This window comes from Pholis gunnellus, assembly GCF_910591455.1.
Source record: "Pholis gunnellus genome assembly, chromosome: 6".
NCBI lineage: Eukaryota > Metazoa > Chordata > Actinopteri > Perciformes > Pholidae > Pholis > Pholis gunnellus.
Window position 1 is genome coordinate 24,364,151 of NC_136532.1, and position 23,611 is coordinate 24,387,761.

The window sequence follows — 23,611 nt, forward strand, 5'->3', positions numbered from 1 at the left end:
TGACGTCTGAAGGTCAGGGATCGAGGAGGGACTTCTTTATTTAAAAAAAAAAAAGTTGTATCGAAGGTGCAAAGAGGCTTGAAGAAGAAAAACTCATCTTTAAGAGCTGACTTTTAGAGATGTAAACGTTTGTAAACAAAAAGTAACGGAACCAGGAAATTAAAAAAAATCTGCTTCCCCACAAGCAGAGGCTGGCGGAGAGTTGGGCGCCCGACACCAACAGACGCGTCCTTTATAAAGTCCTCTAAAGGGTCCTGATGAGGAGACAGCTGCTCCCTAAGTGCTTAGTCCTCTGTCCTCTTGCTTCCTGCCGCTCTGCAGAAAGGTCGCTCGTTTTACCACGTCTCCTCTGGCGTCTTTTATTCCAAAAAACTAAACTCAGAAAACTTTCAGGTGAGTTTGCGGTCCGGACGCACAGCGAACACAAATGTTTTCCTCTGAGGAGACCAGAGAGGGTTAAAGAGGGGAGGAAGGAAGGAGGAAGGAAGGAGGAAGGAGGAGGCAGGAAGTGGCTCGAGTTTCTCTCCTCAGAAAATCCCTTTGGCGATCTTCAGTCCCTTCTGTTTCATGCGCGGCAGCGTGGAACTGGCCACGTTCTTGGCACGCATCGGCCGCGCCGAGCCGCGCCTCTTCAGCACGAAGTCGTAGTTGGCAGTGGAGTTCATGGCGTAGAAAACGTTGGCGTTGTCCGGGATCCGCAGCTCTGCAGACAAAAGAAGAAGAAGAAGAAACAACATGGCGGTCAAAAATAAATCTGGTATAAAATCTATTGTGATGGAGAGAAATGTATAATAATCTATTAATCTATTTAATAAAGCGTCAATGTGAACGGAGACCTCAGTGTCAAAACGTTAATCTGTTTAATCTACAAAATAAGATTATAAAAAGATTACGAGTTAAACTTCACAGGTTCAGAAGAATCTCTGTTATAAACTATTAAAAATGAAAAGATCATTTTACACATTAACAGAAAAACTGAATTTATTTCCTTCGTCCGGCAGCAGTAATACATAAATATTTATTTATTTACATTTTATTTGGTAGTTTTATCCAATTGATAACAGGTGTTTTTAAACAAAAAATATAAAAAATATTTAATTAAAAAACATCCTAGTTTTTTCAAATATTTGTTTTTTTACAACATTGATAAGAAAAGCAACCAGAAATAAATAAAGTACATATTTACAGATATGTATTTTGTGCTCTGATCAGGATATTTGGGGCTGCAGGTTCTATTCAAAGCCTTCTATTTATCATGAAACATTATTTAATCACTTAAGAATGTATATTAAGAATTTAAAATGAAGAGATGGGAAAGTTGACCGTCTCTCTTTTAGAGACACGACTTAAACCACAGCTTCATGTTCCTTTGATGAGGCTAACCGTCAAATGTCCCATTAAAGGTTCGTGGTGTTGAAGACTTCACCTGAACCCCACCACAGTTCTTATTGTTCATCTTCAAACGTAACTTCTCTGAGCATCACGGTTACCTTTGTCCTCTGAGATCTTCTGCATCAGCTCGTACTCGTCCGTCTTCTCTCGCTCCAGGTTGTGTTTGATCATCGCCTTCCTGATGACGGCCGGAGTCTTGTCCTGACTCGTCACCTGAACCAAAAGCAACGAAACGGAGTCAAACCAGCCGCACCTGTAACATAGCGTAGCTTCTCCTACAGCGACGTCAGCGGGTTTATAAAAGCTACAGATTATATTTCTCTCCTCCCATCAGCCAATTAGCATTAAAGCTCTGAAGCTAACAGGACATTTATCCTCCGACTCACCAGGATGCTCTTGTACATGTTCCCGTTCTCCACGTCCAGACTGACCCTGATGATGCAGCAGTCGTCCACCTGCTGGTTGTACAGCGGCAGCGACAGCGTCGAGTAGTTCGACACCGCCGACACCGAGCGCTTGTGCGAGCGGGAGGCGGACAGCGGCGTGGAGGACGAGACGGAGGACGAGGACGCGCTGCTGGAGCCCGACGCCGAGCCGGAGGTGTCCAGGGAGGACAGAGATGTGCACTCCCAGAACTGAGCGGGGGAGACAAGGGGAGACGAGGGGAGGACAGGAACTGATGGTTAATATTGTATTACTTCAGTGCATCTTAATCTGGAATAATCCGCCGGTTTTAATCAAGACCAGGAAAGTTATCTGTGTCAGAGACTGGAGGTGTCTCAGAGGTGTCCAGGTCTTATCAAGAGCTGTGAGCGTTGCATTATGGGAAATGTAGGAGCCAGTGTTTTTCGAGCTCGAAACTAAAAGTCAGGACGTCTCGGCCTTTGCGCCTTCATTTTTATTTAATCATTCGTTATTTAATCTCTCTCTTGCATGTCTACAAGCTTTATGGAAGTAAAGTAGAAGTTGTTACCGTTGACGTTGTATCGGCTGCCGGAGGTTCTCTCCCCAAAGCAGAGACGGTGAGTTTCACCGAAGGAGTCGACGTCTAGAGAAAGACACAGAGAGAGAGAGACAGAGAGAGAGAGAGACAGTAACGTCACCAAACAGCCTCACAGGTGAACCCCTTAACAATCGCATATGATTGGCTGCTGGGCGGTGATGTACCTCAAAAGTACAGTATTTGAGTGAATGTACTTGCTCACCTTCCTCTCGTGTCCCTCTGGAGAGTCGGACAGGAAGCTGGCGTTCACGTCCTCCAGGTCTGACCCGCTGGAGCTGACGGAGGTGACGCTGAGGGCGTCGCCGCTGTCCCCACCGCCGCCACCTCCCCCCCCACCACCTCCCCCGCCGCTGCCACCTCCACCACCACCACCACCACCACCACCACCGCTGCCGCCACCTTGGTACGGCCTGTAGTGCGAGTGGTCGAAGGACTTGGAGTGAGAGCCGGGGGCGCCGCTGCAGCCGGCCTCCGTCAACTGCCGACTGGACGCGAGACAAAAGGAGGAGGAGGAGTTTATAATGTAGCTGTTGTGAAACACGCGTAGACGGATGAAGATTATTATTATTATTAATAATCACGTACTCGCTCCAGCGCTTCATGATGCCGCCGTTCTTCTTGGCTCTCAGCGTGTTGCTGGCCGACTCCGACAGCGGCTCGATCTCACAGGACAGGTTGTAGCTGCAGAGACAGGAAGTGATGACAATGTTAATCTCAAGGATCAGACAAGGGGGCGACCTCGTCGTTCTGTCAATTCAGTGCCCAGAAATCCTGCACTGGTATGTGTCAGTAAACGCAACACTAACCTCTCGGCCTCGCTGAGCTTCTCCACGCCTGCGAACCACTCCCTGAAGTGACTGTCCTGAGTGAAGCTGTAGTTGTTGGAGGCCAACTGGAGCAGCTTGATCTGAGCGATCACCTCGAACTCCTGACAGGAGAGAGCAGAGATTTTAAAAAAGGCTTTTATTGTCAGATTCGTTGTTCTTCTTTTACAGATCACTACAACCAAACACGAAAAATGCAACTCACCTTTCTTCTCTTCTCGAAGTTGATCAGACCACCCTAAAAAAAGAGAGAGAGGTGAAAAACAAACTATGAGAACGTGATGGTCGGAAAATAAAAACACATGTCATAAAACTGCTTGCTCAAATGAAGTGATCTGATTGGTTCATAGCCGTGTGCAGCCAGCCGGCCCCAGGAGGGCGTGTTCTGTTGTCAACTTTATTATCTATTAATAAAAGACTATTGTGTTCATAGTCTCAATGTACAGAGCAGTAAATAGCAGATGGCGGGTGTCTGACCTCAGTGTAGTCCTTCATGGCCGTGTCCATCATCACCAGGTCCGTCAGGAAGGTTCCCAGGTAGGGGATCGTTCCCTGCATCACTCCCTGTTCACAAAACACAAGGAGGACAATGAACACAACTCTTTAATAAAGAAAACACAATAAATAAAATAAAATAAATAAATAAAATAAATAAATAAAATAAAATAAAATAAAATAAAATAAAATAAATAAAATAAATAAAATAAAATAATCACATAAAAGCCTGTAAAAATGTGTTTCACTCTATCAGCGAGCTGTTAAAACACTAAGAGTTTTATGTAAAAAATAACTTAAATATAAAGTGTTTCTTCTCATTTCTCAGTTTGTACATCCTCGATTCTTTTCCTCGCCTCCTCTCCTCACGTCTTAGTCCCTCCCACCTGAGATGTGAGCGGAGGAGGCGAGGAAGAGAGAGTGTTATATTCCGCCATCACACACAATACAATAAGTATAGTTAATATACAATCTAGTGAACAGGCAGATGCATAATGCTTATATATGCATATAATAATTCACTCCCAACAGCTTTTTAAATCATTCTTTTGAAAACTAAAAGTGAGTAATACAGATTTCACATTGAACTAAATGAGACAACTTTATTTAAAGACAGCTGTGCATCCTCGCTCGTTTTAGATCAGCTCAAAGCAGAGAGAGGAGAGGAGAGTCTCCTTCTCCTGGACAAACTGCAGTGACGTTCCTCACCACTAGATGGGGCTGCTGGCCCATGGATGCAGCTCATTGTTCACATTCAGAGGCTGCAGAATGAGAGTTTAACGTGGTGAAGCAGAAGCACTGAGGAGTGTGAGGACTCACCAGCTCTCTCTGCTGCTGGTGTCTCCTCTGAGCTCGTTTGGGGTTGATTTCCAAAGTGGCGAACTTGGAGGTTCCCTCCTGCAGAAGAACGAACGGAGAGGAAGTCGACTTTAAGTACACGCAAGAAATAAAAACGACACTTCTTCAGATCCAGCCGCACATTTAACCTGCAGGACTGTGTTAACCTGAGGAAACTCAAACGTGTCTGAGTGAGAACATCACTGAAGAAAACATTCCTCTTTCTTTAAACGGAGGCTTTTCAACAATGTTTAATTTAACGGCAAAAATATCTCGACGAACACGACTCGATTAAAAGTGAGAACAACCCTCACTGCCTCATTAAAAGCTGGTTTATACTGTTTATTTATTTGATGTTTCAGTCCTCACAACCTTCATCGGGTCGGTTGAGTTCAACAGAACATTGGACATAAATTTTAAATATGCTTTTACACAAAGAAGAGCTCTCACTCCCACGTATGAATGATATATTAGTTTCTGTTATCGGCTCAAAGGCTGTCTTCAAAAGATTACAAAGCAAATATAAACTAAAGATATAAATCCGTCTAATATGAATTATTATACATTTCTTATAAATATGTTGAAGTCATAAACTCATTTATGTAGTTTGACCACCAACGGTTTAAAGGACGGTCGATGTGGTGGAGGGTGAGACAGCCGGACTTTAGTCCCCAGACTGGGCCAAACTACAAGGATGCTGGATCCTACATTTCCCATAATGCAGTAGCATTTTGTTGCTGCTCTCAACTGTTTTCATCGTTGTTCTAACCATGACGAGTAAACGGATCCTCGTGTGTGAAATAAACTCCTTTAATGATGAAAATGAAGCAGTGGACTTATGTGTGTAAAACAACTACATTACTGTTATATACATATATATATATATATACATACTGTATATATACATGTTATATAATAACAAACAGACTCTGGTGTTTCTATTGTTTGTGTTGTTTTAACAGGATGTTAGACAGAAGAGGGAATAAAGTGGAGCACTCCATCACGTCCAGTGAGTTTTGGTTTAGTTTAGTTTTCATATGAGTAAAGAGTGAATTCCGTCATAATGAACATGAATGTGACCGTGTGTTTTATATATACTGGCATATATCTTTAAAACGTCTTCTCCTTGCTGCTGTGGGGGAGAACCCCCCCCCCCCGGTCACATTCCTCGGGGTGACGTAGCGCTCGGAGGTATTCTGTGTAACTGGAGCTGAGCGAGTCGAGTGAACTCAGCCGACGGTCGGAGCAGATAAAGGCCGACGCCCCCGAGAGACGTGGGATCAGAGCCGTTATCTACGCCGGGCAGAGGTTTCCTCCTCCTGACGTCAGCGGGGATTCCCTCAGAGGAAGACGAGGTGTTCACTCGCTGTTGCGTCAGAAAAATACTTTATATATAATGTCGTAATATTCTGTATTTATCAGTATTGAGTGTGTATTGAGCCATAGAGCTCCATTAAAACACATCAATGATCCTCACTGTTGTTCCTTCATCACCATGAACACGTAGTTTATTCTGACTCCATCATTCATACGAATACTCACTACAGCACCCAATGTGGATTCATCCGCTGCTGAAAATAGTCCCAAAACAAATATTTCCTCCTGTTTGTTTGATAACAGCTACAATGATCAGCTGTTTCAGGGGATTACTAAAACTAGTATTAATACTTGTGACCCGTTGGAAGATGCTTGTCTTCAGTAGGAAATAATGAGCCTTTTTTATTCTTTTTAGATATAAAATAACAGAGAGGAATGTTTGGTTTTGGGCTTTTCTAGTTATTTAAATTCCTGACAAAGTTACTACATATTGATAGCGTGACATGAATGATCCATAATATGAATGGATTCTGTAACTCTGAGTCCTATTCCTCGTCTTATTTCTGTTTGGGGGATAATCGTGCTTTAAGTTCGGGAACTGCATCTCCCAAAGTTTGAGGGGTTTGGGGGATGCAAACAGGAAGTATAATGTTGCCCCATACGTGAAGTCTTTCTCTTCGCTTACATTTGTTTACATTTTGGTAAACGGGCACCATTAAAATGATGCCGAATCATCTATTATCAGCTCCTGTTTGCATTGTACCCAAATATGTACAGACAAATATCACTGGATTACTTTATTGTTGAAGAAAACGAAAAACCGTGATGATTCTCAGGCAAGTTCTGTCGTTTTAAGGAGCGCCATTTTTCTCTGGTTTCTAAGTGGTCGTTTACCGATGTCTGTTCATGATGGAAAACGTAGATAACGTAGATAACGTAGTTAACCTAGATAACGTAGATAACGTAGATAACGTAGTTAACGTAGATAACCTAGATAACGTAGATAACGTAGTTAACGTAGATAACGTAGTTAACGTAGATAACCTAGATAACGTAGATAACGTAGATAACGTAGTTAACGTAGATAACGTAGATAACGTAGATAACGTAGATAACGTAGTTAACGTAGATAACGTAGATAACCTAGATAACGTAGATAACGTAGTTAACGTAGTTAACGTAGATAACCTAGATAACGTAGATAACCTAGATAACGTAGATAACGTAGATAACGTAGTTAACGTAGATAACCTAGATAACGTAGATAACGTAGATAACGTAGATAACGTAGATAACGTAGTTAACGTAGATAACGTAGATAACCTAGATAACGTAGATAACGTAGTTAACGTAGATAACGTAGTTAACGTAGATAACCTAGATAACGTAGATAACCTAGATAACGTAGATAACGTAGATAACGTAGATAACGTAGATAACGGTATCATCAGATGTGACTGAGTTACGACTCTGACTAAGACGTCAATTGTGGGAATTGAGCCTTCTTCATATTTCTATCTGAAAACTGACATTTTTTATCATTCTAATCTTTCTTGTTGTTGTTTTGTTGTTGTTGTCCAAGGACAAAAACTGTATTCTGAAGTGTGTTCTGTTTATCTGTGTGTGTTGTGTTTGTCTGTGTGTGTTGTGTGTATCTGTGTATGTTGTGTCTGTGTGTTGTGTGTGTTGTGTGTATCTGTGTGTGTTGTGTGTGTTGTGTTGAGGAGCAGCGTCTCACCTTCACCAGCAGCTCTCGGCTGAGGGAGTAGTTGTTGTCGTCTGAGAAGATCTCCGACAGCTCGCGGAAGGTTCGGAAACTCTCCCTGAGAACAGACGCAGAGGTGAAAACAACGAATAATCAGCAGCTTCATTAAAAACTCAATCTGTGCACACGTGAGAGGATGAAGAGCGGAGAGCTACCGGCACACTTCCTCCCAGGTCCTCTTCAGGCGGTGGATGGCGTTGCACTGCAGGGCGGAGAGGATGGCTCGCAACGACGAGAAGTTCTTCAAGATCCGACACTCCTGAACACATCGGGAACAATCGTTCACTTTACACGTGTTCTCCAGGTTCTCCTGTTCCTCTCCGTCTGATACGCTACCGTCACACATACGGCTCTTATCACATCATTTAACACTTTAACACTTTTTATAACTTTTCCCTTCAACTTTCTTTTTTCTTATATTTATTTATTTTATATATATATATAAACACACACACACACAAATAAATTAACAAATATAAATACAAGCTTTATATATCTATATCTATATATAGATATATAAATATATATACCAATATATATATAGCATATATTATTTATATACTGTATATATATATATATATATATATATATTACACACACACACACACACACACACACACACACACACACACACACACACACACACACACACACACACACACACACACACACACACACACACACACACACAACCACACAAGTATATACAATTTAAAAAATATATATATAATAGTAATAGAAAAACTTCCACACGTAAACAGTGTAGATCATATCTTGGTAAATGTAAGGTACAAGCATTTCTATGTATATTTAAATGTATATTTATTTGTAGATAGCATTTATTTCCACATTCTGGGAAACATTACTTCATTGAACTTTCTCCTGTGACCTGGACAGAGTGTGAGTTGTGTTCCTCTTCACTTTGATTGGAGCTATAAAGAGTCTGATATATAATAATGTCTGATAATGAGCGTATGTTGAGTAGATCTGAAGCTTACGGAGAGGCTTCCACTTTAACAGCAGTCTTCGTAGCATCAGCTCCAGAAACTCACCCGGGCCACGTCGATCCAGCGCTCCAGCAGCCTGGCTCTCTGGTTGGGCTTCAGCGTCGGGTTGCTCAGGCAGGTGGTGATGACGCAGTTGGTGACGGAGTTGAACTGGGCCACGGTGGCTCTGATGGTGGGAGCCAGGTGCTCCTTCCCCTTCTTGTCCCGCTGAGACCAGATCCCTCCCAGGCAGTGGTAGGACACCACCTTCTTAAACAGGTCCTGGACCGAGACATGCGACACATTAACAGTGAACAGCTGATGAAGCGCTTCATTTCATGGAACAAAACTGTCATTTTGTACAATTTCACACAGAAATGTCAGTTTACTCGTCATCAGGAGCAAAGCAGTTTCGGGCCTTTTTTGTTGTTGCTCCGATCACATTTTACTCTCTGTGGCTCGTTGTTCACGACATTATAAAAGTCTATTAAACTTTCTTTGGGAACAACACAGTCACGACTGAAGAAGAGAGAACTCAAACATGTCTTTAGTGCAGAATAACTCAGTTATTATGACATAAAGCAGTTAAATTTTTCAAAAGGAAGACGGAGGCTCCCCCTGCTATGTATATTGAACTATTCACATTTTACATCCTTATAAGAATTTAATGTTTTTTACAGGATCCGGTTATTTGGGGAGAGATTTATAAATGAGACATTTAGAATAAAATGTTTATGATGAAATAAAACAATTTTAAGTTTAGTTTTGGCTGCTTTTTCAGATGGAAGCGTTCGTTGCACATGATGTGTTCAAGGACCGTTGTAAAGATGAAAATCTGTCGATAATGACGGCGTTTACAGCTTCTGGCTGTGATAAAACGGTTTAGATTGTTTAAAGAAAACATGCAAAGCAAAAACACCAGAATTTCTCCAATGTGCTGCTTTCTTTGTCTAATGTGTGAACTGAATATCTTTGAGTTTAAGACGGTTAGTCAGACACAAAGAAGGTCATTTCTGATATGTTATGAACTAAACGGGTTAATTGAGGATATAATTGGCAGATTAAAGTTAAACTAGTTCAGAGAAACCGGCTCACCGCGTCCATGAGCGTGAACTGCTCCGCCACCATGATGGGGTCAAACGACAGGAAGCTGAAAGCAGGAAGCTCGTCCTCAAAGCCGCTCTCTTCCTGCGTAGCGAAAGGGCAGCCGATGTGTTCGCCTGAGGAGATTCAAAAACAAAAACACCTTTCACAACACCGCCTCGACCGGAGCTCAACATGAACTCACATCCTGCACTTTCTCTTCCTCTCTTTGACCGTCATGTGTGCGTTTTGTTTTCGAGTACATGAGCTGTACATGAGGACAAACGGTTATTAACAAGCAAAAAACAAAAATCCAGCGTTTCTCTCTGACCCCCTTTTCCTGGAGTCCCTGCCCTGCTGGTGTCCCTCTCCTGTCCTGCCTTCGTACCGTCGGGATCGGGCTCACACTGCTGCCGGCGGTGGAAGTGGGCCAGCAGGTTGCGGGCGCGGCGCTCCAGGTCCGAGCCGGGGAAGTGGCGGTGGAGGTAGGACATGAGCTGGTGCAGGCAGTCGTAGCTCGGAGGGCTCCAGAAGTCCTCGGAGTACTGGTCCAGCCACGCGCCCAGGATGGACGACACAGTGCTGCGACACACACACACACACAATAAAAGACCATGAAAGACGTCAGCAATCCTCTGAGTTAATATGAGCATTTAAAACCCGGTTTACACTTGATTTTAAAATACACTTTGAGGCGATCGGATCACAAGTGACCAGCGCTCACGGCTCGTTAGTAGCGGTTGCCTTTGGCGGCCATTTTGACTAATTAGCGACCAGTTCTTGTCCACTTTTAAACAAAATAAGGACAGAAAACAGCCAAATGTGCAGCACGAAATAAAAAACATTTTGTATTTAAATATTGCTGTTGGATCCAGACAACGTTGCAGGTACGTTGGTGCGTTCACTTGTGTGGTCAAACGGTGGTTTTTTTTAGATACATGTCCTCCTGTTGTTCCTTCTTTTGCTCATCTACGTTAACACATCATTCGTAGACTCATTTAAAGATTTTATTCCTAAAAACATTTTAAAATGTGTCATTTTAAATGGCTGTTGACAGTATTTTCTGAATTCTTAAGTTGCTCAACTGTGGGTGTTTTGTTTGGTGCCTGTAATAAAGCTTTTATTCTTTCATTTCACATACAGAAATGTATGCAAATTAGCACATATTTAATAAGTTAATTACTCATGTGTGTTTTTAAACACAACATTTCAGAAAACGTAATAATAATCGTCTTAATGTCAGTAATGAATTGGTGACGTTTCACGGTGGTATCCGTTAGTTAGTCTCTCATTAAGAGGATAAAAGAAGCTTCATTTAAAGGTTGAATCATGAGAAGCTGTGGTTTCTAGAAGCTAACAATGCTAAAGCTAACACGTGGGCAGACTCACCTCCTCAGCTCGGTGCAGTCGTCCATGGACACTCTGTGAGCGGCGGCTGCAGGGACGTTGAGCAGCTTAGCGTACCTGAAACAAGAAAACACAAGAAGCACTTAAACTCTGACAGAAAGAATAAAAGAACCGTGTGTGCACACTAGACATAATGTTTAATGTGCTGCTTTAATTCATCTTGTAAGAAAAGCTTTCTTCAAATGTGAGATATCATCTGAGAACAACACGTTAACACGTTAACTTAATGTTCTAACTTCGTCTACTGAGCCAGATTTATCATTTTTAGAAATGTCCAAAAAGAGGTTTGAGATCTAAAATCTACCAGTTTGGACGACAGCTGGAGTCAAGAAGCTTATTTATTTTACTTTATTGACCAAAAGTCCTGTTGAAAAAGTCAATAAGACGGATATACACACTAAGATTGTAACATTCAAAATACACTAGATACTCGATGTTAACTTTTAAAAGACGGCTTTAAATTGTGAATACATTTGTAGAAACTTACAGAATATTGAAATAAAATGAAAATGAAAAGAGAAGCACGAGTCAGAATATTAAATCACAGATGACGTCAGGTTTCTCTGAAGACGTTGAGGTCATGTTAAACAGTCTTTGTCTGTTTCTTCAGCTTGTTTCCTGAACTGCTGAATCTTTTTAATCACTAGCTCATAAATACCAAACACAATAGACGCAGCAGAATATAAGTTAGCATGAGGGCTAAAGCCGGGTTCAACATGATTGTTTCATGTTGTTGACATATTAGAATCAAAGGTTTTTAAAGAGGGAATCTATCATATCTCTTTGCATCACTCCATGAAATCTCAGAAACATGTAACACAATAAATCCTCCTCTTAATGTGAGTGATGAAGTGGTGACGTTTCATGGTGATAAGTCTAAATAGTTGCGTAAGAGAGATGTATTGTCCCTCCCTCAGTCACTCTACCTGTTGAGCAGCAGGTCCAGCACCTGCCTGGTGGTGGCGAAGGAGCGGTAGGTGCAGAGGAAGATGGTGACGTAGGTGGAGTCCTTGCCCCTGAAGGCCGACACCATGTACTCCACCAGCCTCTCCAGCGTGCCGGCCTTGATGGTGCGCACCTTGCAGGTCTCGTAGAGGCTCAGGGCCGAGTCCGTCTCCACGCCCAGCCACCGCTGCCCTTTGCTGGCCGACTGGTGGAGCTGCACCTTCCTCAGCGTGATGGTGAAGACGGCGTCCTCCTCGGCCTCCTCGCCGATCTCCTGCATCGAGCTCTGAGAGATGGGAAAGAGAAGACATTTTAGTCCAAAAACAATTGGTTTTCACGTTCCAACAAACTCTTCAAACGTCTGCTTTGAGCGGATTAGAGGGAGCAGAAGATGCCACCGTTACCATGAGGACGTTGACTTCAAAATGCCGTATTCTGGGACCAAAAGCCTTTAATTATGACCGTGAGTGTGGCCCGGCTCTCCTCCGTGAGTCATTCTGTGTGAATCATGTGCGTGGACGAACAAACAATGGCTTGTTACTAAACAGAGCTTACTGGATAAACGGGCTGCACAATACAAGCTGCAGCCTGCATGTAACCCAACGAGAACGAGCGCTCTGTGAGAGGACGCTCGCATGTCGCCATCGCTGCATTTCGGCTCTTGTTGTTGTTGTTGTTGTTGTTGTTGTTGTTGTCGTTTTCTCCCCCGAACACGGAACGCAACAAACGAGAGGACGCGGCAATGTCGTACGCAACAGAAACTAATCAAAGGTAACGATAAGCTGAGTGACGTGTGACAGCGTGGGAGTGGATTAAACACACAACGTGTAGCGGTTCTGTTTTCTATTTCAATGATCACGTTTCATCTTTATCTCTGGAGTTTCTGGCCTCAAACGAGCCGTTTAAAGACGTTACTTTAGGCTAAAGACGTTAACTTTTAACTAGAAATAAAAGTCTGCTCGTTGTATTGCATTATATGTTATGCTTTATGACATAAAGATACAGATAACATATTCTTTTTGGTATCAGTATTTACATGAAGGCACTGAAGGTATTTTAAAATGTCTACTTTTGCAGAAAACAGTTAATGAACACTGAAAACAAACATCAGTCTGTGAACACGACACCGACACCAGTCACGGGTCAAAGTCTCCGATACTGGGACATCGATCTCAGAGGTCCTGGTCTGAACCGCAGAGCCCTGTGTTTAAAGACAAACGTGCGTGTTGTGAGATATATAGAATAACGCTGACTTCATCGCTTTACGTTGCCGTCAGAGCTCCGTTATCGGTGCTACTCTCAACGACACCAGACTCCACTGGAAGAGAACTGTAGCTTCACCTCACAGAACGCAGGGGTTGCTGCTCCACCACTGCTTCAATTGATCAGTTAGTTTGTGTTGCTGTGCGACTTCAACACAAACAAGGCAACCGTAGACCAGCAACTCCTGTGACCTGCAAGGTGAAATGACTGGCTCTGATTAATGGAGTCTGGTGGCTCTGCAGAGAGCATATAGTCTCTGTGTACCGTAGTAACACACGGACTATGAAGAACCTCTTACGACCACACTTCTAAACATCACTACTGTCCCTTTAACGCTGTAAAACCTGACACGACTAAAAGTCAAATCCTCGCTATCGCTGATGAATTACAAAGATCGTCCCGTCCGTGTGGAGCCGTTTCTAACTGGTTTGTGTGACACAAAGAGACGTTTATCACACGGCAGCATGAGGGATAATCCTGCATGGCAGAGCTGCTGGTGTGAATCATGATACGGAGGAACAGCACGTAACCTGGAGGTCTACAGTCCTCTGTCACGGATCCGTGCAATGCATCCTGGGAGCATTAGTCATCGTGAGCCTTCACTGCCTACTTTTACTTTTCTTATATTCAGTAACATCTCAGTCAACCAGCTCAAAATGAGGACGGCTGTGAACTTGGAGAAAGAGACGGAATATCTGCGTTCACTGCTACTGTATTTGAGTTTTTATTGATTTAGGACATTAGAATGTAAATCTATGAGGACGTCACAAAGGTCACGGCCTATAACATTAAAGAAAGAGGGAAATATAAAACAAGCAGACGGACAACAAGTCAACAAAATACCAAGTAGCAGAGAACTGGATGTCTGAAGTTTAACTCGCTGTCTGAGCTGGTTTACTTATAAACATGTTGTTCTGTAAACTGATGATTGTAATGTTGTTTTTAAGTGATTTACTGTGCGAGTCTCATGATAACTGAACCTCAGACACCTAATGAAGTGAAGTTTATCACGTCTATAAAGCATGAACCTGGAAACACTGGAAACTGCTCACAGCATTGGAGGCAGCACCACGTTCGTTGCAATTAAAGTTGATAATTGGCGCATGAAGCAAAACAAAAGTTACAGACGTCTCTTTCACAAAGTACCTCTACGGGAACATGGATCACATGACCAGGAAGTTGTCGTTCCGCCGTTTGACCACGATGTAAAATTGGCTTCAAAGCCCGGCGCTCTTCCTTCGGGGCTGAGTCATAACTGCTTTTGTCGGATGATATATTGTCCCAGAAATAATTGCGATAAACAATATCATCTTCATTTTAAGAGAATATAAGAGCACAGACGACCCGACAACAACTCACAGAACCTTTGTGAACCTTTACGGCATTATGAGAACACAACGGATGAAAAGCAACAATATGTGTTCTGTAAAGAACGAGACGTTTCCACTCGGATCAGAACAAATGAAGAGCGGAGCGTTCACACAGAACCTGAACTTCAGTAACCCGACAACAGATACAGATTATAGCAGCTGGTCTACGAGGAAGTCAGTTTAAACTCTCTATGTGTAATCATTTGACTTTGTTATAACAATAGGAATTAGGAAATAAAAGATCTTGTTCAACAGCTCATAATTCATCTCTAATATCTATTTTATATTCACGTGAAAACATCTTCAAACTACTGGATTTATTCTAGTTTATCACCAAAATTACATTTTACAGATGACATGTGAACACATCACGATAACGTTATAATGTACCTTCAGCCAGTACTCATGTTCACTGAGCAGAGCCTGAAGGCATCACAGCGTAACCGTTAACCGTTATTTAAACGTTAGGAGCAACGTAGGAGCTGAATAAAGTGGTAACCGGTGCCGTTACATTTCTAACGGTAAATTAGAGGGATTTCCCTCTTTTCTTAAATATAACTTGGTCTCACATTCCTGCAGCCTGACTCGGTGCTTCAACCATCAACCCTGCTGGTTACAAACACACAGGAAGTGGCTTCTAAAGATAGGCCGCCTTCTGAGCACCAGCGGAGCGAGAAACGAGAGGTTTTAGAGAAAATTACAGACAAAAGATGGTTCAAACAAAAACGGCAAATAAACGTCGTTAATTTGCTGGCAGGGGAAACGATGCGTCATCGTAAATCACAGACTCCACCTTCATGTAAACGTTGTGATCTCTCGTCCTTCCTTAAAATAATCAAGATTGGATGAGGAGAACTCAACAACCTTTTAAACTGAGACTATTCTATCGCTCTCTTCCCCCCTTCTCTCTTCTTTTGTGCGTTTATTCATCTACTTCTTTGTGTCAGTCTTTCTCATTTTGTTCCTCATGGTGAATTAGTCTGAATTAGCAATACTTCAGAGTTAAACCAGGCGACAACCGGTTGTGACAGTTGAAGTCAATGGGGAAGTGTCCCTACTGTAACTTTAAAAGAGTTAAAGTGGTTGTTCTGTTCAAAGCTCCCATTAGCTGATCGATAAAGACGATGTTTGTCATCGTATTTGTGCCGTGAAATCGCAAATGTTCATCTCTTCCAGCGGGGAACATGCAGTGACTCTATGCACTAAAAAGAGAGGTAGTCGTGTTAAATGCAGCTCTGACGTGAATATTCTGAGAAGGGTTTCTACAAAACTGGAGGAGGGTCCACAGAAATGTCTGGCATCCAGAGCCGGGCCTCCTCCTCCACACCGATCACATCTACGCTCACCTACACCGTCCACACCGTGAAGCACCATGAATGTACATGTGGGCCGGAGGAATGTGAGCAGAACAGAGAGAGTGGGAGGAAAAAAGAGGGAGAAAGGGAAGTTCCAGAGAGAGGAAAATCACATCGTACATGTCGACCGACTCAAACTCATTTTCTTTGAAAGTCCCATCGCTCTGGGAGTGTGTTTTCGGAGGCCTCTGCCAAATGTTTACGACGCTTGTCGACCCGATAACACACACCTGCCTCGATAGTGGTGGACCAACATGAGCCTCAGAAAGCCCCTTAGAGGCGAGCCGCTTATTAATGTGGACCGGCAGGGAAAGTCCCAGTGGAAAGAGAAAACCTGCGCCCCCCAAAAAAAACAGTCAACACCTAAACAAAGCCAACAATAGAGAGCGTCCATTACAGCCCCGTAGCACAAGCCAGTGACTTCCCCTCGCTAACAATGACTGCTGACAGCCAGTGAGATCATTTGGATGTGGGTCAAGAGGCAGAGGAGGAAGAGGAGGAGGAGGAGGAGGAAGAAGAGGAGTAACCGAACGTTCAGAAAACCCTTCAGTGGTCTAAGTATTGAGAGAGCAGAAACCCTGTTTGTTCACTGAAATCTTCACTGTACCAGAGCCGGTTAAAAGGCTAACATGACTCATCCTCCTCCTTCTTCTTCAAAACGAAAGACAACACTTTCTCTTTTAGAGAACACAAAACGTCTTCTTCAGCTATTTATAAGTGTAACAAGCTGTGGATTCATGATGAAAACACATTATTGCAGCTTGAAATTAAGTCTGCAGCCATGCTAGCTGCTCTTTGAGACAGTGAGCAATAACAACGCTAACACGCTAATGTCTAGCATGTGTAATGCTTACCATATCTACCGTCTTGATTTAGCATCTTAGCATGCTAATATTTGCTAATAGGCAGCAGGCAATCTGTTGATTATATCATCAGTTAATCGTTCCAAGGTGGCATCTGCACATTTGCTTGTTTTGTAAAACCAACAGTCAAAAAATATACATTTATATAAATCTCGTCAAAGTCAGCGGGGTTCATCCTCTGGGGACCATGAACGTCTGGACCAAATATCATGGCAATCCATCCGATAGCTAACAATGTAATGAAACAGAAGTCGCTGAGATCTGTTCTTTGAGCAAACATGCGTTGAACACAGAGTCCATTCTTCTTCTACTCCAGCTGAACGCTCCCTCTGGCATCGGGCTGAGCTAAAATAAGATAATTTCTTTGACACAAAGGGGATATTTCTGTCTTTTGTTTGTGTTCCTCTTAAGACCTTGACCTTAACATGAACACATTTATTATCTGAGACACGAAGTTGACGGATCAGCTTCGGGGGTTAGATGAGATTGTGGTAAAAGAAGAACTAAAGTCACATTTCCTGCCATCAGATAATTCATTTTGTGTATCTGTAACATCAGATGTATTCTAAATCCTCCGTGACTCTATTTTTAATTCAAAGTGAAGGAGGAGGTTTGTTTTCGTGTTATTTGTACCGTTTTTGCTGATTGCTCTCGCCCACACAGTGTTCTTTCAGCTCCTCTCAAACATAAAGCGAAACGTTGCTTCAACTCGTGGTTCAGAACACTCCCGTCCACGTGTTGCCTACAACTTGGTGACAGATCTGTTGTGACAACACTCCTGCGGCTAAACTGGCTTTGTCGGCCGTTATCAATCACCATGTGGAGAGTTCCATGAGGAGAATAATCCTCTTGTCTGCTGGGGATTGTGTTCTTTACTCAACTATTGTACGTTGTTGTTGTTCGGCTTTAGTCGACTCTGTTCTCTCACAACAATGATCAAGTATTTAGCAAGTAAGAGAGCTAATTCTAGCTCTTCCACTGTGAGTATTTACTGGTTTTACATCCTTTTAAATCCTCCGTTTCCCAGACTAAACGATATAAACTCAGAGTCCAGCTCCTTGTTTTGCTCAGGAGCTTTCGATCGCACCTGTGTTCATGTTGGGAATCATGAAAACTTGGTTGAAAGCTCCGGAAACAGAACTTCTTTAAGAGACAAGCCACCAGAGACGGTGAGGTGAAGACTTCTACTGAAGGAAGCAGATTATCCTGCTGAATCAAATCAAATCCTTCCAGAAGCTTCTCTCCGATCTCACTCAATGCAGAGAATAGAACATGTGGTCTTCTTTTCCTTTAAGTAAAAAGGTAAACACAGGCGGAGCTCTTTGTGATGCACTTTCTCCATCTCTTGTTTCTTACATCAAGATGTTTACATCTGCTTCTGTTAGGCATCGGTGTTTCTTCTTCTACACTATTTTTACTCTGTTGTTGTATTGAATTGTTTTACTGTATTTATTTACCTTAATCTTATTGTTATTCTATTTTGCACTTAATGGTTATCCCTCTATTGTTCGTATATGTTTATATTTGTATTCTATTGTTTTCTTATTCTTTTGTTGTAATCTTTATAATAAAACTCTGGCACAACAATTTTCTTTTGGGATGAATAAAGTTCTATCTTATCTTTAGATATCAAACAAGGTACACGTCTGTTTATAACAACATCTAATCTAATTAGCAGAAAAGAAAACGTTGAAATATTCCTCTAATAATGTTCAATTTATAGACCCTGAAATATTCAGATCTGAGGTTCTTCAGGCTGCTGTTCTCATATTTTAACTCCAGATGGTAAATTTAAAAAGGCGACTTTATGATAACAAACCCTCTGATTCCCTGTAAACGATCGAGGTTTGATGTGGGTTGATTTGAGCTGCTCCTCTATGAATACACTTCAGTTAACACGTGTTTGAAGTAGCTTTATGTAGGACCGGTCCAGGTTAATTAAACTGCAGCAGACGGTTGTAAGTGTTTCTCCAGGTCCTTCACATTCCAGCCGCTGTCTGTTTCTGTCGTTGTGTCTGAGATCCGGCTCTCGACTACTCGACTCTCCTCAGAAGGAGACGAGGAAACAGAAGCTCGTCTGTCCGGCTCCCGGTTCTCACCGAGACGCTCGGCCAAACGCTTCAATCGGTGTCACAGTTCACCTTCACTACCGCGGCTCAGACTGTCCCAATACCACGTCTCCTATGAACCAGTCTCAGTTTAGTCCTGATCCTCTATATGAGCCAGTCTCAGTCTAGTCTTGATCCTCTATATGAACCAGTCTCAGTCTAGTCTTGATCCTCTATCAGACCTCCATCAGTAAAGAGACCATCAGAGAGAAGATGGTCTATTTCTACAGAGTTATTCTTAATGCTCATCATGGACAGACCCAGATCCTCCAGCAGAGACCGGTCCACCGTGGACAGACCCAGATCCCCCAGCAGAGGCCGGTCCATTGAAAGCTTTGCTGAGTCACTGTTAGCATTGAGGACAGTCAGACCATGATACAGCAGAAATAAAGCTGCTTTTAGAACCGTTACAGCAGCTCTGTGGCTCTGATTTCACTGTAACTTCATAATTGCGCTGAGCATTGATTACATCTTAAAATAGATGTGGAGACTTCCATAGAGGCGGCTGTTGTTCGGATCCAACGGTGCTGAACTGGTCTGAACTGGTCTGGGAGTCCAGTTTAAAGGACTTTCTGTTGAAGACCTCTCGAGCAGCCTCAATGAGCAGCAGGCTACTCTTTGTTGAGCCGTGTTTTATGTCGGTTTGGCCTCTAATCCTGCTGGTTCGCTACTGATAGAACTCCACTCTCTATTATGACTATTTCTAGCTTTGAATGCACCGTTTCATTACTGTTAAAATGCAGCTCTTTACACGCGTGTCAGTGTGATGAATCTACGATCACAGTGGGGCGGCACGGTTACATAAGAAGGCTGAAACAAGATGATATTCAAACAGCTGAGTTACACAGTGTTTGCTCTTTCCTATCAAACCAGATGTGTCGGTTTCAGACTTCCTCACGTTAAAGTATGAGAGAAGAACGAGCATCAACGTCATTCTGTCTGCCGCAGCTGCAACTTCATCTTTAAACCAAAAACCTCCCATTTCAAAACCACTGGATCCTCTCAGCTGTATACACACACACACACACACACACATATATATATATATGACAACGGTCATACACAGACTGGTGATGCTGGTTTACACGGAGCCAGAGGGATCAACACATGACTGAGTCCACATCCCACCACATTTTAATACAGTAAAAAGAACCGTGACGTTGAGCAACGTCCGTCTCGGACTCTCTGGGACTCTCTGGGACTCTCTGGGACTCTCTGGGACTCTCTGGGACTCTCTGGGAGTCGGCCCCTGCAGGACTCGGGGGGTGTGGGGGGATTAAGCATTAGGTAATTGTGTTGGAGGAGAGGATTAGATTAGAGCTGGAGCTACCGCTCTGAAGGGAAACTCACTTGTGACATATCAGTCCAGATCCATGACGGAACCGAGCGGAGAGTAAAGTGAACAGACGGAGGAGACCAGATCCACGAGGTCCTGGTCCGATCCCGTTCAAATATGACTCATCATCCTCTCCCTCCTCCTGATCTGATAGAACGTTCTGGAGAATGTTTCCACTTAATCCATCAGCATGAGGACCGATAACAGAGTATCTCGGGGTCATGGGGTTTGAAGAGATGACGTAGTGAGAGTGAAGGACGTTATGAAATGAAACAAGCTCAGAGTGGACTGAAGGCGTTCAGCTGGTCCCCCTAAAACATCTCAACTATCGGATCGTCATGAAATATCTGAAGATCTGAGCCATGTTTTTGTATTTATCATTATTTGTTTGACGTGCCGTCTTTGTTCTCGGACGCTCTTGCAAATTAAATGTTGACTCTCTAACGAGGCCTTTTCCCGGATAAATAAATCTAAAATAAATAAATACTTTGAGGCACATTTCCAGCTTCTAATTTGATTATTTGCTGAAGTCCTCTGTTTCACATCATTGTAAATCAAATCTCTTAGGGGTTTTGGACTGAAATTCTCTTTTCTTTCTATTTATTGACTTTTTACTGGCAAAACAACAACAAAACAATCAGCTGATTACTCAACAGTAGAAACCCTGTAGACTCTTATTATCATTATTATTATTAATCTGTAATAGACCCTGTCATTGAATCCTGACTACAGTAAACCTTACAGAGACAAACTGGTGTTTTGGCTGTTCATAGTCGACAGTATGAGCAGTTTTAATACTCGTGACTCACGGACGCTGCAGAGGAAGGTTTCGGTCCGCATTGTACTGAACGTGTGAGCAGAGATAACCACAGAGAGTCATCGTGCTACAGCTCTCTGTGTACCCACAAATACAAAGTACACAAATATCATCTATATTATTATAATAAGGCTTTAAAATCATATCTCATACATGAGAAGATATTCACTGTATGTTTAGGGTTCCTATAAGTTGTTTAAATGTGTAATAAACTGGTTAATCACATCTGCTTTTAACATTAGTTTCTATGTACTAATACCTCTAAAAGAATGTATGTAAGTTGGTGGAAACTCGCCTCAAATTAAACTCCTTTTATTTGTGACTTTGAGTGATTTGTTAGTAGTTCAGGATCATCCAGGAATACTGATCCCTGGACCCTCTGACCAGTCCGGGTCCTGGACGTCCTCCTAAATCACAACACACAACAATCTGCACCACCTAAGGGACCTGCAGTCCTTCCCACCTCACCTCCATCAGCGGGAGGTCCGGGTCCAGGTGCGTGAGGCTGTGCAGCACCACCGGGCTCCGGTCCTCCGTCACCTCCATCCTCACCCCGTCCCAAATGTTGCGCACCCTCCACGACGAGTCAAACATCTCAACCGGCTGCTCCGTGTGCATCCTCCGGGAAATGGACCACGGATGCCCGCAGAGCCGAGCGGTTCCGTCACGGAGACGGTAGCGACATATTTTTTTTTCTTCTTCTTTTTAACTGTTATAATCTGTTTTCTTAACGCGGAAGCGACATTTTGTTTTTGTTTTAATCTGTGTTTTTTGTTGTTGTTAACCGGAGAGTCGGTGCTGCTGTCTGCGGATCTTCTGCTGTCTGACGCGTATAGACGAGTCACTCTGGGGTTTTTCTAAACCACGCCCCCAATGCCTGTGCTGCCTTCAGGGCACCTCGGAAATATTAGATACGCGGTAAATAACGGAGGATTCACATTATTAGTGTTATTTATATTAATTCTGAGAAAACATGGCCGACATGCTCTAAAAAAGAACATACATTATTTCAGCTATATCATATTTTAAACATGTATATATTCACACAACAATCAGCTGGTGTTTAATAATTATAGATTCATTCATACACTTCATTACGTCTGTACATATATTTGCACAGATCTTGTATACAAGCAGAGTAATGTAATATACATACATATATATATACACACACACACAGTATACAATATATATATATATATATAATCTCTATAAAATTGTATGTTTCTTCCTTTATTGTTTTGTTGCGTTCATAATGTTCAGTACTTATTTTAGTTTTTTTATACTGCTTTTGTAAGTTTTCTTTTCTCCAAATTTTCAATAGTTAATTTTGGAATAAATAATATATCATAATCATTTTCCACATTTGGTTTACTCCCTATAAATCAGTAGAATTTACTTATTTTATTTATTTGCCACTTTCTAAATTTTCCCTTTTCAGAATATGCATTTAAAATGCTGAATGTACATTTATATATATATATATAATATTAGAATAACAGAATATGATTATAATAGTAATAATAATAACAATAATAATAGATCATTATGTTCCTTAAAGTCACAGATATGAATTAACATTTTTTTCTGTTTCTTAAGGAGAACTATTCTCTGTGTTAAATTAAGACTGACGACGTGTCCTCTGTGAATCACAGATCTACGAGGTGTCCCTGAAGGCAGCGTTACGTCATGCCTTTGGGAAATGACGTGAGTGTTGTTTCTGCTCACTATGGCAGCAGGTTGGTACGAGAGAAGAAGAAAACATGATGTACAGACTTGAGTACAGTTTAAGGTACTTCTACTTCAATATTTAAATTTTCCCTCTTAAATACTGAAGGTTTTACTTCATTTTTATCCACAGTTGCATTAAAGAGCTTCAGTTTTTTGTATTTGATCAGTTTTTTAAATATAAAGCAAAATCTACCCAGCAGTGTTTAAAGTATTTAAAATGAGTTTAACTTTTCAGTTTTAAAATGCTGCACTGTGTAACTTTAATATATTTATATTATATATGTATTATAATTCTTATTTTGCATAATGTGTGCCGTCATCACTTTTTTAAATAACATTTCAGACTACTTATTGATTAATCTGCTTATTATTTGCTTGATTCACTGATTAATTTGGTTTCTTTGTTCTATAAAGCGTCAGAAATATTTAATAAAAATTGATGTGAGGTGATGTCTCAAATGTTTAATTTTAAATCGACTTATCATCCAAAAATAAAAAAATACACACATGAATTCACAATGCTATATAAATCATGTGTGACAAGCTGTAATAATAAAAAAGATACATATTTACTAAATATGAGCACTTCTTTTATGACGGTCAGCAACAATAACAAGTCAAAGTTCACGATAAACCAGCAAACTAATGAGAACGAATGCAGGAAAACTCTCTGAACAACAAACTCCACCTGAACTCAAAGATCCACCAGAAGAA

At 41.9% G+C, this 23,611-nt stretch overlaps 1 protein-coding gene across 1 annotated transcript; it reads right to left on the bottom strand.

Annotated features, from left to right (window-relative positions):
* Positions 1-512: 512 nt before the first annotated feature.
* Positions 513-21,983, bottom strand: LOC306697076 (ral guanine nucleotide dissociation stimulator-like). The gene is made up of 18 exons (XM_079160818.1): positions 21,635-21,983; positions 12,036-12,340; positions 11,092-11,166; positions 10,034-10,284; positions 9,715-9,839; positions 8,686-8,901; positions 7,789-7,892; positions 7,607-7,691; positions 4,534-4,611; positions 3,697-3,783; positions 3,425-3,457; positions 3,202-3,323; positions 2,981-3,076; positions 2,598-2,880; positions 2,366-2,440; positions 1,779-2,027; positions 1,491-1,605; positions 513-703 (listed from the first exon to the last, which is right to left on the bottom strand). Exons 1-18 carry the CDS (start codon positions 21,782-21,784, stop codon positions 528-530), a joined length of 2,625 nt encoding a protein of 874 aa, XP_079016944.1. The 5' UTR covers positions 21,785-21,983; the 3' UTR covers positions 513-527.
* Positions 21,984-23,611: the final 1,628 nt, after the last annotated feature.

Bases quoted from the DNA above. Each gene is read 5' to 3' on its own strand.
- LOC306697076 (XM_079160818.1), bottom strand. From the start codon at position 21,784: ATGCACACGGAGCAGCCGGTTGAGATGTTTGACTCGTCGTGGAGGGTG. The intron at 3,324-3,424 runs GTGAGTTGCATT...CTCTCCTGTCAG, and splicing joins ACTTCGAGAAGAGAAGAAAG to GAGTTCGAGGTGATCGCTCA. The intron at 2,441-2,597 runs GTGAGCAAGTAC...GTCTTTCTCTAG, and splicing joins CAGAGGGACACGAGAGGAAG to ACGTCGACTCCTTCGGTGAA.